This window comes from Carcharhinus amblyrhynchos, chromosome 11 (genome assembly GCF_965287045.1).
Source record: "Carcharhinus amblyrhynchos chromosome 11, sCarAmb.v2.hapA, whole genome shotgun sequence".
NCBI classification, from domain to species: domain Eukaryota; kingdom Metazoa; phylum Chordata; class Chondrichthyes; order Carcharhiniformes; family Carcharhinidae; genus Carcharhinus; species Carcharhinus amblyrhynchos.
The window spans coordinates 34,269,750-34,289,353 of record NC_137334.1 but is presented as its reverse complement, the minus strand read 5'-3'; the positions used below and the strand labels follow the sequence as shown (position 1 = coordinate 34,289,353).

Genomic DNA, 19,604 nt, shown 5'->3' with positions numbered 1-19,604 from the left:
GGCTAGATAATCTGTCTCACTTCTTGGTGATTGCAGTCCAGCTTCCAGTACCATCTATATGCCCCCTAGGCCTCATCTGTCAAACCTCATATGCACAGTATGGCCTCTCCATGCCCACTCAATTCCCCTGCCCTTGCTATGCCTCTCAAATTCCCAGTGCCCATTTGATGCCCCTCAAATTCCACATACTCCTTCTATGTCACTTCAGGTTTCCATACACTGTTTCACTCTTGCCATATATCCTCCATAACCACTCATCCAGTGTGGATAGTCTATGCAGTACTAATAGGAATTCTTTTAAATGCAAGTGTAAATGAATTGCATTTGAATCCATGTAATAAAATTCATGAAAACTTATCATTGATACTGCAAAAATACTATACCCCGTGGAAAAATGTTTAATTCCTTAAGTGGCCATTAAATTGCCTAAACAAACAATCATGTAGTCAGAAACCATATTAAAGGCAGATTACGTCACTGCAACCACTTTAAACAATCAATCATTCCCCTGAGCAGTTGTGTCAAGAAACATCTGCTAAGTTAATTACACCATAGCTTTTGGAACTCAGCCAAGCATCCATAATAGCAACAGTTTCATTGAAATTGAAAGAACATGTATTTCCATTTCAAAGCAAAATGCCTGTCAATTAATGGAGGACAGCAGTTGCTTAGATATTTTTACCTTTCAACAAAGATTACCTAATAGTAACATTTTAAAATGTCAAAACATTTTGCATTTATCTGTCAGAATGTTTTGGTCTTCTTAACAGGTTTCTCTCAATGATTACTAACTCTCCAAGGAGGGTTATTCGGAGGAAAGAAACTAGTGTACATTGGAAAATAGGGACCGCAACCTCAGGAGAGGTGTGTGTTTTGCACCCAAGCTCTTTCGAATCCATGGAAAGGTCACACATTAATGGTATGAGGTTGGAGAGGCACACAAATTAATTTTCTCTGCAAGGGAAACTGTGTTTTGCATTTTGTGGGCTAATTTCTATCTCCGTGTGGAGATGAAAATCCAGCCCCTGGGAACATTATTCCAAGGTCTGTCTTCCATCATAGATGGTTAACTGTATATCATATATTGAATAGCCTGGGTTTGTCCATTAGTGGCCCACTGATTAACCCCCTGGCACTGATGTGGGCAACTCCCAGGAGAAAATAGGAATGGTAGTAAAATAGAAATGATACTAATGCAAGTGTTCTAATGACAGATAACAGAAACATTGTAGAGGAGTTTCTATTAGCAGGTTAGGCTATGCTTGAGTCTATGTGGGCAGAATAAAGTAGGCTTATACTGCTGTGACTCCTGCAGTAGCTGTGTTGTGTAAATGCATCATATAACCTTTTTGTCCCATTTAGTTCCATTTTACTATTTACTTCCTTTACCTCCTGTGTCTTCAGCTCCACCTCAACTTTCAGAAAATCTTTTTCTAATTCTGTAGTCCACCTCTGAAGGAGCTAACTTGTATTAAGGTATAAACTGGTTGGAAGCCACTATTGGACTTCTCTCTCAATTAGCTCTCTCCCTGATGTTTTCCTCTGAAGTGGAGTGTGAAATCCTGTTCAAGTTCCCGGTGTCTTTGTGTGTGACAGGATTGATAACCCATCCATGTTGTCCTAGAGTCTCCAAGCATGAAAGATTAATCTCCCAAGCACGACTGCGAACGACCCTGGAGAAAATAGGGATCACGTGCCCCACCCGTGACTTAATGCATGAAGTGTTGGCCCCAGTCTGTCTACCTCTCTGTCTCTCTCTCCAGCTCCCATCCTCCACACTTACTCAACAAAGGTAGGTGCCGTTAACAATAGCTCAAATTCCCAAAGAGAATGCTAAGATTTGTACACAGATGTTAAATGCAAAAAAAGCGAGTCAAGCACAATATACTTTCTGCACGTAATGTATTTTCTGCACATAATATATTTTCTGCACATAATATAACAGCAATAAGTTGGTCCTGATAAATACTATTTGTAACAATCCTCTGTACAATCACAACTTGACCCTCACAGTGAGTCTGAGGCAACATGTATTTTCTGAAGAGAATAATGATTGGAATCGACTCATTTACTTTCATTGCTTGTTCTTTCTGCTTTTAAAGAACTGCCGCCTGTAGGGACAGCATGTGCATTAATCAAGCCAGATTGCAATCAAAAATGCAATTTTCCTGACTGAGTGACTGCTGTAATTTTTCTCTAGAAGTTCCTTTTTCAAGCCCAGACAATAAGTACCCTGGAATTGTTTTTCCTATTGAGCTGAAAATGTACAACAGCATTGAACCAAATGTGTTTTTTTTTCCAAAATTGAGCAATATATCTTGTTCCAAGTGATGAGCACTATAAAATGATTCACCGCTGTTTTTCTTACATGATGTATTTTAAATAGTTTTAGTTTAATAAGAAGCTACATCCTAGCAAAAGGATGAATATAAGCGAAGCTTGACTAAATCCTGTTACATTTACTTTAAATGTGCCTGAGTTTTATTCCAGGGTTCCTTTGTGAATTGAAATTATCAATAAAAAAAAGTACTGCAATGCTGTAAATCTCAAACATAAACAGAACTTGCTGGAAATACTCACTTCATTGGTGTGTTGAGTGACTTCTGTTCCAACGAATCATTGCCACTGCCTTCCCCTGCTTCTGATGGGATGATAACGGGGCAGCAATAGACTCAAAAAGGGGTTGATGGATCTGAACATTCCATCAATATCCATCCTGCATCGGGGCCATTTTCAAAACAAGGGGCCAATGCAAAGTGTCAAAAGCAGCCACCTGTTTCATGTGATGGGCATCTTTTACTATGGAAATTGGGGTCCTATAAAGTAAATTGGACGTAAGTTGCCATTTTAGGTTGGAACCAGCATGCCACATTTTGACCAGTTTTGTGGGTGGTGTACCTGTAAAGTCCTGCCAAAGAGAAGTGCCAGGTTAATGTTTGGGACACCAAAGATACACCCTTGCTACTTTGGAGCACACACAACTGCTATCCCAAAGTCTCCAGCATCCACAATTGCAATACTTCCCTATCTCTGCAACTTTGGTTAACTAACAGAAAGCAAAAAGTGGGGAGAACTGGGTGTTTTTCTGGTTGACTATCAGTGACAAGTGGTGTGCCTCAGGAAACAGTGTTGGGACTGCAATTGTTTACAATTTATATAGATGATTTGGAGTTGGGGACCAAGTGTACTATATCAAAGTTTGCAGATGACATGAAGATGAATGGTAGAGCAAAGTGTGTAGAGGACACTGAAAGTTTGCAGAGAGATACAGATAGTTTAAGTGAATGGGCAAGGGTGTGCCAGATGGATTACAATGTTGATAGATGTGATGTCATCCATTTTGGCAGGAATAACAGCAAAATGGATTATAATTTAAAAGGTAAAAAATTACAGCATGCTGCTGTGCTGTGTATTAAGGTACCTTAATTATAAAAGGTAATTAAGAAGGCAAAGGGAATGTTGTCCTTCATTGCTAGAGGGATGGAGTTTAAAAACACGGAGATTACGTTGCAGCTGTAGAAGGTGCTGGTGAGGCCACATCTGGAATACTGTGTACAGTTTTTGTCTCCTTACTTGAGAAATGATATACTGGCACTGGAGAGGGTACAGAGTGGATATAACTAGGTTGATTCCGGAGTTGAGAGGGTTGGCTTATGAAGAGCGACTGAGTAGACGAGGTCACTACTCTTTGGAATTTAGAAGAATGAGGGGGAATCTTGTAGAATCATATAAAATTATGAAAGGAACAGATAAGATAGAACAGGGAGGTTGTTTTCATTGGCGGATGAAACTAGCACTTTGGGACACAGCCTCAAAATAAGGGGGAGCAGATTTAGGACTGAGTTAGGAGGAACTTCTTCATCCAAAGGGTTGTGAATCTGTGGAATTCTCTGGCCAGTAAAGCAGTTGAGACAGTATTGTTAAATGCTTTTAAGGCAAGGATACATAAATTTTTGAAAGTAAAGGAATTAAGGGCTATGGTAACGGCGGGTAAGCGGAGCTGAGTCTACGAAAAGATCCACCGTGATCTTATTGAATAGCGGAGCAGGCTCGAGGGGCCAGATGGCCTTCTCCTGCTCTTAGTTCTTATGTTCTTATTAACTGTATTTGCTGGCAGTCTTGTAATAGAGTTGTCGCTAATAGCCTCCAGCATGCTGCTAAATCATTACCCAAATGTTGTGCAAGATCATGGGAGTAAAACAAACTGTTGATTCACTCTCATCGTAGAACCTATGCGACCTGCATCAATGAATGGCAGTTTTGGCTACAGCTGGGAGCAGATCTAAGAGGAGCTCCTTCTGTTCAACCAGCCCCTTATGGGCCAAGTGAGCTAAGGTCAGGGGCTAAAGCAACACAGAAAAAGAGGAATGATCCCTTAGAACAATGAAAAAGGACTTATAACTGCTTTTACTACAAAGAAGTGTAGAAAACATTTCCCTCTACCCCAAGAATGGAAACCTGTCCTGGGTATCTATCAAGGACGCTTTAGCCACCAATACGTACAGTACTCCCAGTGAAGTAGGGAAAAAGTCAAGGACTTTGGATTGGGGATGCTTGCCGCTGCCAGCTGACAAAACACTTCACCATAGTACGTTTGAATGAAGGATGAGGATCAAGAAGCAAGGGGGTGATGTCAATAATGTGTATGGGAAATCCTTCCTTGTAGATTGGAATGATACCAGTTGTGTTTCCAAGGAAATCGTCAAGGTGTGAGGAGACAATTCCAAGAGAGGTTTTGGGGCTTCACATCAACGATCAAATCCAATTGATTGGAGGTGAGATTGAATAGAATCATTCTACGTGATTGTCTTCCTCCAATCTCAGATGTGGGGGCAGTCTCAGAGGAATGATGCATTATAAATGCTACAACCCATTCAATAAAAGAGGACATTATCCACTCAACAGTCATACTGCAATCAGCTAAACATCAGTGATGGAGAAACCTTTTAGAGACATTAATCTAGGAAACTATTGATTGACCGTATAGATTAATATGAGTTAATAATTGAAAGTTGGCATGGATTTTTTTTAAGGTAATTTGTATTTGACAAACTTGATTTGATTTTTGATGAAGTAATGGATTTTGTTGATGAGTTTTATGTGGGTGTGGACTTTCAAAAGGCATTTGATAAATTGCCATCTAATGAACTTAATAGCAAAATTGAAGCTCATGGGATTGAAAGGGACAGTGCTTTCCTGGATCCGGAAATGGCTAAGTTAAAGAATGCAGAGTCTAGTGGTGAACAATTGTTTTCAGCCTGGAGGTTTGTGTGTTGCAGCATTCCCCCAAAGTCAATATAGAGACCAGAGCTCCTTTTGATCTAACTGACCTGGACTCGAGAATATAATTTCTGATCTACGGTCAGCACAAAACCAGAATTTCTGTAAACGGTTAGAAGGGTAGTCAGGGACTTTGGTGAAATGAGCAGATATGTTGTGGAACACATTTACTGGAAAAATTAGAAAATGATTAATTTTGGAAGCAAGAATGAGGCACAGTGATGCAATTGTAAAGGGTATCCAGGAACTGAGAGACACTGGGGTGGAGGTAAAGAATTCTTTCATTTCTTTCCCATATCCGTCCCCAAGTGCTGCCCAGTCACCCCCACCCCAACATTTGTGGTGGGGATGTGTGCATGACAAAAGAAAACCTGGGACCCTATTATCTTTGTCAAATTATATTGTGTGTGTTGATGTATAAATGAGAGAAAAAAATCATAGCAACATGAAAATTAGGAGCAGAAGTCAGCAAATTTAGCCTAAGAGCTACTCCGCCATTCAATCCGAACATGACTGATCTCTCCCTGATCTCAAATCTACTTCCCCACCTGTTCCCCAAATCCCTTTTATCTATTTTTTAAAATTAGAAATATATCCATCTCCTCCTTGAAACCATTCAACGATTCAGACTCTACCGTGCTTTGGGGCAATAAGTTCCACAAATTTATTACCCACTTCATCTCAGTTTTAGATCTACTGCCTCTCAACTAATGCCCAGATTGCCCCATAGGAGAAAACATTTGGTCTACGCTTACTTTCTCCATCACTTTTAAAATTTTACATACCTCAATCAGATCCCCTTTTGTCCTTCTAAACTCCTGCAAGTATAAGGCCAAACTGTTTAAACGCTCCACACACATCAACCCTTTCATCCCCAGAATCAATTTAGTGAACCTCCTCTGAATTGCCTCCAATGACACCACATCCTTCCTGAAAACTGAACACAATATTCCAGATGTTGTCTCACCAACAGCACTTCTTTACTTTTATATTTCCTTTGCAATAAATGCTAACATCCAGTTTTGCCTTTTTTATTACATGCATACTGACTTTCTGCAATTCACGAACATAGACATCCAGATCCCTCTGCCCAGACGCATTTTGAATCTGTTTTTCATTTTGGTAATAATTTGCTTTTCTATTTTTTGTGCCAAAACTCTCACTTATCCGCATTAAACTCCATCTGCCAAATTTTGGCCGATTCTCCTTGCCTATAAACTAAACTAAATTTATTTAATTAAACTAAATTTGTGAATCAATATTTTAGCTCATTAGGAACTGACCAATAAACATAGGCACTGTTTTAATGTAATTAGTCAATCTTGTAGTTCATTGGCCTCAGTTTACAGAACAGTCTTCATAATCATAATCCACCCAGAATTGGACAAACCAGCATAATAGATTGAAAAATTTTAACTGCAAGTTACATCAAGCATAAATTAAGTTCTCTTTTGGTTTAAAGAAACTTTGCATGGGAAACTATCACCAGCTGCAAAGCTGACCTGGTTGTTTTTTGGAAAGGTTGGCAATTGCTAGGTATTAACAAAAATACATCCCTTGATGAGTCTTCAAATTTCCTTACTAAAAAAAAATCTGCAGTACATCTGGTAAGAAAAACTATCTTCCTTTTCTTTTAATACTTTTGACATTTTGAAGTATGTAACGTTCCTAAACCCAGATGGGGTTTGGGCGACACGGTAGCACAGTAGTTAGCACTGCTGCTTCACAGCTCCAGGGACCTGGATTCGATTCCCAGCTTGGGTCACTTTCTGTGTGAAGTTTGCACATTCTCCTCGTGTCTGCGTGGGTTTCCTCCAGGTGCTCTTGTTTCCTCCCGCAGTCCAAAGATGTGTAGGTTAGGTTGATTGGCCATGCTAAAATTGCCCCTTAGTAGACTAGGATGCTTAGGTTAGAGGGATTAGTGGGTAAAATATGTAAAATATATGGGGGTAGGGCCTGGGTGGGATTGTGGTTGGTGCAGACTCGATGGGCCAAAGGGCTTCTTTCTGCACTGTAGGGTTCTATGATTCAGACAGGGTTAAAAAATGGGATATTTAAAAAGAAACGAGGAGGGAGGGGAGAATACTGTAAGAAGGTATTTCATCTGTTTTTGACAAGTACATTATTAAACTTTGTTTTCTATCTCCCTCCCCCACAACTTCAAAAACCAAGTTTCACTCTCATGGAATTTGGGACATAAGTAGGTGTTTGCTGTCTTCTGTTTTTATGCCACTGAGTTGCATTTTTCTTTGATTTAATTTTTTTCTTGTATAGTTTATATATTTTTTTAAATCTTCTCTTTTGGCAAACATAAATTAAATAGAGTTAAGACACCAGTGCTCTGGAATAATTTATTGCAGCATCAACTGAGGAATGATAGGTTAGTGTGTCATTGTCAGGAAACCACACATGTAAAACATACGTGAAATGATATGCCTCAGATCTGTTTCTTATGTTTAGTTTGTTTTCCTCATTCCCAAAGTACATGTTATTACCCTATATAATGTAAAAATGTTAATATATCACAGTTATTAACTCATTCACTGATACATTGTTGACACAGATGAACAGTGCGTTTAATTATAGTGACCATTGTTCAAATTAAAACCCAAATTGTAAATGAAAGTAATCACCATCAATTTTGCTATGCATATTGGGAAAATGTGCTCAAGTGCTTTCAAGGCTGTAATCACACTTTGGGTTGCTGGTGATAAATATGAACACTGTGAACCACTCTACTGTAAGTCTTAATATCCTCTGTGCTTCACTGGGCACCTATCAATTATTATACGTGTTTGCAATCTGGGAGGATTTAATTCAATTAATGGCAAGAATGTGACAAAATTATGTCCCCTTTATAATGTAGATAAATATTTATTTAATTTGGGGTCATAGACATCAAAAGCAGCCAGCTATGCTAGAAGACTTTCCAATCTATTTAAATCTTCCCTTTAGTTTCTCTCCATCTCATCTGTCTGGTTCCCTTGTCTTAGACAGTATTTACAGTTGTGGGGATCCCACAGATATATGGGGGAGAAGACATTGCAAGAGACCTGGATGTAGAGTTTTGATGGACAAAGGTTAAGGGAAGGAGAGATTTGAACATGGAACAGTAGTCTCTGAAAGTGACATTTTCAGAGGTTTCTTCAATAAGATCAAAGGAAAAGAAAAACCTTGGTTGAAGGCAGAAGAGGAAGAATAATTACTCTAAATTTTTTTTCTGATGCCAGATGACTTTCAAAATTGAGGACAATCTTCCACAATGCCTTTGTAGCCCAGCAGTTGACGGTTGCTTGCAATCCAATAAATAAACCATTGCCTCAGGAAGAATAATGTACTGCAACAGAAGATAGATTGCTATTTGTAATGTTGTTCTGGGTTTCGCTTGTTACTGCTCGTCTTGCACTCTTTATGTGAGGAATGGAGAATCTGCATGACAGAGATAGGTGGAGAATTATGCAGCAAGATGGTGTGGTTTGAGTTGATTAGAGTTCAGGCGGATCAAAATGAGACATGTTAATTAGAGCAAATGAGGCATGTTAATTGGAACAAATGAGCCTAGTTATAAATGCTGGCTTCATTCAGAATCTGTAAGATATGGCTACTTCAGAAATGTTACACTGACTTCATTTTTTGTGACTTGATTTCTATTCTATTATTTATAATTCCACATGATTAAAAGATGCAATTTTTGTTCACATTGCAGGAAGTTCTGCATAATTGCCAATTACACCGGATATCTTTCTGTGCTGATGACAAAACTGACAAGAAGATATTTACTTTTATTTGCAAGGATGCTGAGTCGAATAAACACATGTGTTATGTGTTTGACAGTGAAAAGTGTGTAAGTATGCAACACGATGAGCTGTTAGAGGGGCAAAGTTCCTTCATTAGAATCCGTGCAGGTAGTTTGATTCATCAGTGTGATTGAACAACTGTCCGTTTTTTTGTGTGTTTGCATTTTTTTGCAAAATGTCTGTATTAATCCAGCAAGTTCTAGCTTCCGTAACAGTCTCCAGATGCAGCTTGCTGGATTCAGGCTTTTAGCAGCAGCTGCACTGCTTGACTTGGACAGGAAACCATAAAAGATGGGACTGTTGCTGGGAGGCTGAGGTTGCCAACAGCAGAAGCTATAGGAGGAAGCATGGCAGATCTATGGCAGCTCAAAGGAGACAAAGGACACAATGCACAAGTAGGCTTTCAGCATTTGGATTTTCTAAAATAGGATGTTTTGCATCAACATGACTGAGAAGTCGTGTGTGAAGAGGATACATGTGAGCAGGCATGCAGCCACTGACCTACATCGCCTGTTGACAGCAGGAGAATATGTATAGTTCCGCCCATGGCTGTGGAAGTTATGGTGTCATTCAAATCCTGTACTATAGGCTCGTTGCAGAATACAATATGTGACACTGTCATACAGCAAAATGATAGATGCCTTTGTACGAGGAGATGGCAGTACTTTGCTTTCCAAATGAAGGCTGTTGATCAGAAGCAGAAAATGCATAAATTTCCCCAAGTACAAGGTATGTTTGACTCCACAAGCTTTGCATTATGTTTTCCCCTTCAATATTGGATATGATTTGTAACAGGAAAGGATTTAAATCCCTGAATGTTTAACCAGAAGTGTTTGACAGAGATAGCATTTGTTGGCATATCATTTCTTTTTACTCCAACCATCTTTGAAATCCTTGCACGTTACGACTGAATTAATCTCAGAGACGGGCTGCTGCTTACATTGGACTAAAATAATTTGAGCCAGATATCCTGATCAGGCATTACGGGCCAATTCATGCTGTGAATTTACCTGGTTTGGCTTTGCTAGGCCAATATTTCAAATGCTGGTTTCAAAGTACTTTGCATTGGAAACTCGCACTGCTTTCTGGCCTGGTTCAGGACTATTGCTTTCTTTAAAGGTTTCCAGTTTTCACACGTTTATAAAAATACAGCCATCGGTGAGTCTGCAAATTCGCTTACCAACAAAAAAATTAATTGCAATGATTTTGGCATGAAATGCTGTCCTTTTCCTTTTAATGCTTCTGACACTTGGGAAGCGGTGAACCCATCTAGTTTTGATTCATTGGGCCAAAACAGAATGATTTACATCAATGTGACTGAGAAGCTGTGGGGCTGGGTGGTGGCACAGTGGTTGGCACTGCTGCCTCACAGCACCAGGGACCAGGATTCAATTCACAGCTTGGGTCACTGTGTGGAGTTTGCATATTCTCCCCATGTCTGCGTGGGTTTCCTCTGGATGATCCGGTTTCCCCCACAGTCCAAAGACCTGCTGGTTAGGTGCATTGGCCATGTTAAATACTCCCTTAGTGTACCCAAAAAGGCACTGGAGCGTGGTGTCTAGGGGATTTTCACAGTAACTTCATTGCAGTGTTAATGTAAACCTACTTGTAAATAATAAACTTTTTCAAAAACGTTTTTTTAAATGCTGGTTGCAAAAAATATCTTTGGATCCAAAGACAAGCTTAATGCTGTCTTTCTTGGCAAATTTTGTGGTGCAGAGGCATTTATTTTGGGCGGTGTGACAGGTTGGGTTCTGCGGGGGGCTGGGGAGGTGTCCCTCATTTTAGAGGTGTGCCTGATGAGGGACCTGGTATTGGGAAGGTGGGGCCTGCTGCGAGTCACCCCCTAACTTAACTATGGACAACCTTCCCGCATGACCCCTCACTCCTCCTTGTGCCTGGCTCTACCAATGACCCTGAGCCTTCGGTGGGTTTAACAAAGAGAGCAGCGGGCTGCTCTCTTTTTCCAAACCTCGCTGGATTCTGGGGAAGTGCTGGAAGAGTGGAAAACGGCTAATGTTACGCCACTGTTTAAAAAGGGTAGCAGGCAAAAGGCAGGGAATTATAGGCCGGTTAGTTTAACATCTGTTGTAGGAAAAATGCTTGAATCCGTCATCAGAGAAGAAATAGCGAGGCACCTTGAGAAGAATTATTTGATACAGCAGACGCAGCACGGATTCGTTAAGGGGAAGTCGTGTCTGATGAATTTATTGGAATTCTATGAGGATGTGACTAGTGCGGTGGATGGAGGGGAACTGGTGGATGTGGTGTTTCTCAATTTTCAGAAGGCGTTTGATAAGGTGCTGCACAAAAGATTGTTACAGAAGGTTAGGGGGCACAGAGTTGGGGGTAAGGTGTTAGCGTGGATAGAGGATTGGCTGTCTAATAGGAGGCAGAGAGTAGGTGTCAGTGGGTGCTATTCGCATTGGCGGTTGGTGACTAGTGGAGTGCCCCAGGGATTGGTGCTGGGGCCTCAGCTATTTACCATTTATATAGATGATCTGGAGGAGGGAGCTGAGTGTAAGGTGTCGAAATTTGCTGATGACACAAAGATGTGGAAAAGCAAATTGTGCGGAGGGTGTAGAAAGTCTGCAGAGGGATCTAGATAGGCTACGCGAGTGGGCGAAGACCTGGCAGATGGAATACAATGTTGGCAAGTGTGAGGTTATCCACTTTGGCGGGAATAATAGTAGGAGGGATTACTATTTAAAGGGCGAAAAGCTGCAGCATGCTACGGTGCAGAGGGACCTGGGGGTCCTTGTGCATGAGTCGCAAAAACCCAGCCTACAGGTGCAGCAGGTGATCAGGAAGGCAAATGGGATGCTGGCCTTTATAGCGAGGGGGATAGAGTATAAAAGTAGGGAGGTCTTGCTGCAACTGTACAGGGTACTGGTGAGGCCGCAGCTGGAGTACTGTGTGCAGTTTTGGTCGCCGCACTTGCGCAAGGATATTTTGGCCTTGGAGGGAGTGCAGAGGAGGTTCACTCACTAGGCTGATACCGGAGTTGAGGGGGTTGAACTATGAAGAGAGGCTGAATAGACTGGGCTTGTACTCGTTGGAGTTTAGAAGGATGAGGGGGGATCTTATTGAGACGTATAAGATGATGAAGGGGATGGATAGGGTAGAGGTTGAGAGGTTCTTCCCACTCAAAGGACAGCAGGACTAGAGGGCACAGCCTCAAGACAAGGGGGAGGCAGTTTAGAATGGAGTTGAGGAGGAACTTCTTCACTCAAAGGGTGGTGAATCTCTGGAATTCTCTGCCCATTGAAGTGGTGGAGGCTACCTCGCTAAACATATTTAAGACATGGGTAGATAGGTTTTTGGTAGTCAAGGGGATTAAGGGTTGTGGGGAGAAAGCAGGAAAGTGGAACTGAGCCACTTCAGATCAGCCATGATCTTATTGAATGGTGGGGCAGGCTCGAAGGGCTAGATGGCCTACTCCTGCTCCTATTTCTTATGTTCTTATGTTCTGCCAACCTCTGCCCAGCAGATGTTGGTGGGCAGGACTTCTGCAGGTTCTCAGATTCTAGGATCCCAGAAAAGACCTATCACTGCAGTCAAGTGACTCCGGAGCTAACTTACAAAAAACCACAGACAAAATTCCAAAAATATAGATTCTTGCTCGTATTTTAAAAGAAACAAGAAAATGAATCAGCATAAAACATGAATGGCACTTTTTTTTCAAAAAAGAAGAAATATCCTGATTTTGTTACTACCGTTGTGCACATATTTAACTTAGCTGATTTTGATGGTCACTTGAGCTTTATCAGACACGATAGAATGACCTTTCCCTAGGATTCAAAATGCCTGTTATTAGTTAAGAAATTGCCCTTCTGTCTCTTTAACAGTATTTTTCCCAAAATCCATCCCAAAATCATGGCAAAGAAGCCAAAAATTCTGTGTTATTAATGATGCAAGCAACGGACGCACATGTAGATAGATCCAATAGGATCTTTGTCGGCATTCACAGGGCCAACATAATTGTGATTTTAAATAATTGATATTAACCAATGATGAGCAATAAAACATCTAACAATCAATAGTGGTTGTTAGATGCTGGGTGTTTCAAAGTAAAAATACTGGACGTAAATCAGTTTGGTACCAGACAACTGAAAACCAGGCTGTCCTGTGTAAAATGGGATGAATGGATATCCTACCAGCAGTTCCAATACCACACTGTATGTCTTCTCTATATGTAGAAGATACAGGCCACGATTCTCCCAAATAAAAACTAAGTACTGCCACCAACGGAAAATCGGAGTCAGCCAAGATCTTTGGAACAAAGAACAAGCCTGTTTAAAAAATACTGCATAAGAACCAACAGCTGCTGACACCAGTAGGTACTAGGGATCAAAGAGAGAGCCTGTTTAAGCACATCAGATTTAATCAACTACGAAGGGAAACTAACAGAACTATTGCCTGCTGTGAAATAGGCTGAACCTGTCAATCAGGAGGGTAGTTAAAGATACTGGAGTGGGAAATTGTATGTAAACAAAGCATTTACATTTCTCAGCGTGGCCAGAGATATAAAAAGAAACTGAAGTGTTTAAGAAATAGCTGTGACGAAAAGAGGAAGTGCTTGAGGCTTACTGGAGCGTGAACCAATTGTATCAACAATGAATTGTTTGGTCTGCTCTAGAGCTGCCAATCAAAACAATTCAAAGTGGTCAGGCAGCAACTCATTCAGACTACAAAGAGGAATACTCTTTGTGAAACTGACATCTTTTGTCAATTAGAGTATTTTAAAAAGGACTGTTCACACCTGGTGCTTATGAGAGAAATCAAAGGAATCCCCCTCGTGAAACTCCTTCAATCAGAGTAGGTCGAAAGCATCTGCTCACACCTTGGACCTCTTGAAAGGAAGCATAGGCAATCCCTTTTGTGGAATGAAGAGCTGTTGTGACTTTGAAGTTTCCTCAGTACTTGGGGCATGGATATTAATGTAACCAGGCCATGTCAAAGATTTTACAGAACACAAACAAGAATACGGGCTCAAGCAACGAAAGTTGCTTGAAATCATCATCCTAAGAGTGATCTCCACTTTTCCCAGGGCAAGAAGGGGTAGTCCAGCCATGAGACCCCCCATCCCATGGGAGAATCCAAGGTCAACCACTTCACTCCCAGCCCAAGCCCATCCAACTCACCGGTCCCTTGGGGGAGCCCTCCCTTTGCACTTGGCAATGGCAGAGGGGCATATAGGCACAGAATGTATCTCCTTTTCGCCTTTGGAGTCATAGGTGGCAGGCCCACACTTGCCAGGACCTGCACTAATTGGCACCCAATGGACTTCCCACTTGGAATGCCTGAGCAGCCAGCCCCAAATGAATTGCAACATGTACTCATTAGGTACCTGCCCACTCTGGATAAGTATCTGATCGGGAATGGCACTGTGGGCTGGGAGACTCGCAATGGGTTTGACGTCCGGCGAGAATTCTGTTTTGGCCCTCATGCCTGATTCAAGGGGCTGTCAGGAATCCCAGCTGCAGCTAGCAGCACCAGAGAATCACCCTGTGCAGTTATATCACTGCCTCATCTAACATCCCAGGTGATGTCTTTTGCCTGTAAATGTTGATGTCTTTTGCCTGTAAATGTTGATGTCTTTTGCCTGTAAATGTTGATGTCACGGTGCTACAAGATATGGATGAACATTTTAGGACCCAATTGGCATCCCTGTGCCATTGTGTTTTAGCAAAAAAACTAAACAAAGGGAATTCCATTCAGCAACCAATTAAGCTGATAATGTTCCATTGGCACGCAGCCTCTCAGTGAAGCTGTGCTAACCAGGGGGAAGAAAGCAAAAACTGTTAAAATTATAATCAATGCATGATTGCAATTATATAATATTGTCTCCTGTAATCTTCATTTTTAAGCTTTAAATGTGCCAAGAAATATTGGGTAAAGCATTTTAAAAGGATGAAACTTTATCTATTGAATGAGTTTGGTTTTCTGAAAATGGTGATTATTGATGTATTGTAAAAGAAAATCCATCAATTTAAGCCAAATATAAGAGTTACAGTACAATGTTCCCAATTCTAGGAGTATAGGAACTACCAAGTATGTTGTTTGCTTTTGTACAAGTTGACTCTAAGTTTTCAGACTCTGATATATACTCAGTGCATATTAATTGATTGTTTGAATCAACTGGAATATGCAATCTCTTATGATATTTCCAATTTTAATAAATATTCATCCATCTTCCCTTCCGTGCCTACAGACACATGAAGTGGACAGAGCACATGCATGTGTCCTCATGTCTGTTCCCTTAGCTGGAATTTCATGGGACAGGTTGCTGGCCTTTCACCACCTTGGCCTTAAAGTCCTAGATGAGACTAGAACCCAGAGGTGCTGACACAGTGGCAAGGGCGCTACCCACTATGCCACTAGACCTCCCCATCTCCAATAAATATGCTTGTCGTGAAACTTCTGTCGAAGAGGAAAACAAATTTGTATTGGTATCCTTCACAGCCTAAGGACTTGCCAAAGTTTTTATAGCCTATTAAATATTTTGAAGTGTAGGCACTGTTGTGATATGAAGCTTTTAGACACTGGTTGAGATTTTTTTTAATCTGTTGTAGGCTGAAGAAATAACATTAACTATTGGCCAAGCTTTTGACTTAGCGTACAAGAAGTTTCTGGAAACAGGAGGAAAAGATGTTGAGACGAGAAAACAGATTGCCAGTTTGCAGAAACGAGTGAGTTTTAAATAGCTATTATATCAGATGTAATGCTTTGGAAAATATTTCACTTTAAATTGACAAATCCAGAGTCTTATAAACTGTGAACAGATTGCAATACATTTCTTCTGAAAGCATTTGGACATATTTGCATACTAAATTATTATAAAATTGCAATGTTGTTTATGTCTACACATTAGTTATGGAAATTATGGTGCTTTCTCTCCACTTTTGTGTACTAAAAAAAAATTATTTGAAAAAGAACATTGGGTGAAAAATCCTTCTGTTTTACTGCACTGTCCAGAAATGAAAGAAAAACACAGCAATTATAGCAAGTTAATTCCTGCTTTATTTAAAGTTCCAAGTAAACACTTTGTAGGTGAATAAAATCTGTTTTTCAGTGCAAAATGCTTGAAAGTCAGTGTTGGCACACCCTGAAAGGGATGTCACCAGATTAGTGCACTGTCCCTATAAATTTTCATAACTATACCCCGTGGGTGAATTAATATAACAAATACCTATAAGTAGACGAACTTCATCCCCGGACTTGTACCACACGCAAATAAATACAAATAAATGTAACAAAGAGTTTATTGCCATGCTATAATATGTATACATACTTATTTTAGTGCATACTTAGTTACATATAGTACTTTTTTCAACGTTCACCCTTACATAGTATTAGTCCCACACCACAGCACAATGACTGTCACCACTGCCTCCAGTGCTATCAATGTATCATCAAATTCACAATCATCATCTGATAATTCATCAATATTAATATCAAAATCCTTGGCATCTAAATCAATCCCACTATCATCAATGCATAATCCATCATCAAAACTGTTGTTGAGTGCATTTACCGTCAGTGAAAACTTCAAAACAGATTTTCTGTTCAGGTGAGCGTTCATTTTCGGCACTGAAGAGGCTCAAAATCTATTTGCGCTCAACAATGAGTGATGAGAAACTTAGTCATCTGGCACTCATGCACATTGAATCAGACATGCTTCGATCTGTTGATTTACATGCTGTTATTGACACTTTTTTTGTAAACCAAAAAACACAGATGCTTTTTAAAGTACAAATGTAAAGAAAATGGAAAATAAATGAATAAAAGGGCTGCAATTGATATATCTTTATATTATACATGTAGTACATTATACATAGTACAACGATGCAAGTTATCTTATGTCGCTTAACGTCACTATATTCTATTCAACAAAGGTGTGGGACGGGGGCAAGATCAGGGGGCCTTACTAAAGCTCAGCCTAGAGGCCCAGGTGGCAGTTAATCTGCTACTGGCTGTGCCTCACCAAAGTTCTGTATGACTCCAACATGACTTCCCTGCTTTTGCACTGTAGGGATTCTATGATTATTATTGATCATCATGACATATCCTAGTCCTTCAAGAATATTGGGTCTCCTCTAATGCGAGTCTTTTTCATTACCAAAATCAGGCAATTGTAGTCCTAAAGTCTGTTTTCTGCATATGGACATGTTTAAATTGTAAAATATTTGAGACCGCAGTTGTACAGTTTCAAAGATAAAGTTATTTTACAGATTCAGGAATTGGAAACCGAGAATATTGAATTGAAAAAGAAAGTTCAGGAGATGGAAATTAATGTCAAGGTAACTCAAGGTCCATCATCACCAGTAAGTACAAAAAATGTGGTTTCTTTCCCTTTTCTTTTTAATCCATAATAGAAGTACATAGTATTTGATGGTATAAATTGTATTCTAGCCAAAACATGTTTGTTCTCATGGGAAAAAACATCCTGGAAGTGGACATAAACATCTCAATGCCTTTTGGCCCTTACCTGTAAATATTTATTTTTAAAAATGCAACCCTCTTTGCCTACATTTTATTGTTGGAATGCAAGTTAGTTAAAATGTGAATGGATTTATGTTATTTTGTTGTTTTAATGCAGCTTCTTAAGGAAGAAATGTTTTTAAAATGTATTGTTCATATTTAACCTTGCACTATATGGTCTGAAGTATAGGCTTAATGGTGGTAATGTGAAATATTTGACCTGATCTGCCAATTAATTTGAATGTTTTCACTGTCATTTTTAATCATGCAAAACTCCTTTCAAAGAGATTAATCAATTTTAGAACCAATTACAAGTACCAACTTAAAATGAATGATTGGATAAACCTATATAAACTTTATATATATAAAATATTTCTTGAAAAAGCTTTAAAATTTCTATCCTGCTTTTGAACATGTTTTGTTGTGTTAGAAAAAAAACCTGTTTGCTGTGAACTGATTTTCACTCAACCATTCAACAAATAGTCTTCTGCTACTTTAGTTTGATGCCACAGAGATCTCTCAACAAATAATATTGCCGTGCCTTAGAAAGTCGTTTGCAAAAACAGCAATGAAGCAAATGGCCTTTGCATTTCCTTTTGCTTTTATATTTCTCTCAATCTGATGGCATGGCTTTGAGAGCTGCGTGAAAAGTCTGACAACACCAGGTTTTAGTCCAACCTATTTATTTGATAATATACTCACAAGCTTTCGGGGTTAGCCCCTTCGTCAGGTGAATGGAGAGTTCTGGCCTCAGAAAGAGCATATAAAGCACAGACAGTTTAGAGATTACTGATTAGAATGCGAATCCTTACACCTAACCTGCTGTTCAAGACCTGAAGTGGCTGATAATGTGAGTGGAAGGAGCACTGATCACAGTTTAAAGAGATGAGTATTGTCTCCAGACAGTACAGTAAGTGAGGTTTTGCAAACCCAGGCAAGTCACGGGGGTTACAGATAGTGCGACATGAACCCAAGATCCCTGTTGAGACCGTCCTCATGTGTGCGGAACTTGGCTATCAGTCTCTGTTCAGCGACTCTGCGTTGTCATGTGTCGTGAAGGCCGCCTTGGAGAATGCTTACCCGAAGGTCAGAGGCTGAATGCCTGTGACCACTGAAGTGTTTGCCAACAGGAAGGGAACAGTCTTGCCTGGTGACTGTCGAGCAATGTTCATTCATCCGTTGTCGTAGCCACCAGGCAAGACTGTTCCCTTCCTGTTGGCAAACACTTCAGTGGTCACAGGCATTCAGCCTCTGACCTTCGGGTAAGCATTCTCCAAGGCGGCCTTCACGACACACGACAGCGCAGAGTCGCTGAACAGAGACTGATAGCCAAGTTCCGCACACATGAGGATGGTCTCAACAGGGATCTTGGGTTCATGTCGCACTATCTGTAACCCCCGTGACTTGCCTGGGTTTGCAAAACCTCACTTACTGTACTGTCTGGAGACAATACACATCTCTTTAAACTGTGATCAGTGCTCCTTCCACTCACATTATCAGCCACTTCAGGTCTTGAACAGCAGGTTAGGTGTAAGGATTCGCATTCTAATCAGTAATCTCTAAACTGTCTGTGCTTTATATGCTCTGTCTGAGGCCAGAACTCTCCATTCACCTGACGAAGAGGCAGTCCCCTCGAAAGCTTGTGAGTATATTATCAAATAAATAGGTTGGACTAAAACCTGGTGTTGTCAGACTTTTCACTCTGTTTACGCCAGTCCAACGCCGGCATACCCACATCATGACTACTTGAGAGCTGCGGCAGCATCATCTTAGATGCTCAAAGCTTTTCATTCAGATGGTTGTGATAATTAAGCTCCTGAAATGTGCGGGTTAGGTGGATTGGCCATGCTAAATTGCCCCTTTAGTATCAGAGAGATTATCAGGGTAAATATGTGGGTTTAAGGGGGTCGGGCTTGGGTGAAGTTGATGTCAGCGCAGACTCAATCGGCCAAATGGCGGCCTCCTGCACTGTAGGGATTTTATGATTCTAAGTGAATACTTGAATTTTAAATCGAATTGCAACTCTCAAGTAATGAGTGTAAT

The 19,604-nt window shown here is 40.4% G+C and overlaps 1 protein-coding gene across 6 annotated transcripts in view; it reads left to right on the top strand.

The window, feature by feature from the left end:
* The window catches only part of gulp1b (GULP PTB domain containing engulfment adaptor 1b), a 377,446-nt gene that overhangs the window by 311,085 nt on the left and 46,757 nt on the right, over positions 1-19,604 (top strand). For all 6 annotated transcript variants that reach the window (XM_080198844.1, XM_080198840.1, XM_080198845.1 and 3 more), the window contains 3 exons: positions 8,987-9,124; positions 15,653-15,769; positions 17,312-17,404. In XM_080198844.1, the coding sequence (XP_080054970.1) occupies positions 8,987-9,124; positions 15,653-15,769; positions 17,312-17,404 (348 nt within the window). The remainder of the gene's footprint in view (positions 1-8,986; positions 9,125-15,652; positions 15,770-17,311; positions 17,405-19,604) is intronic.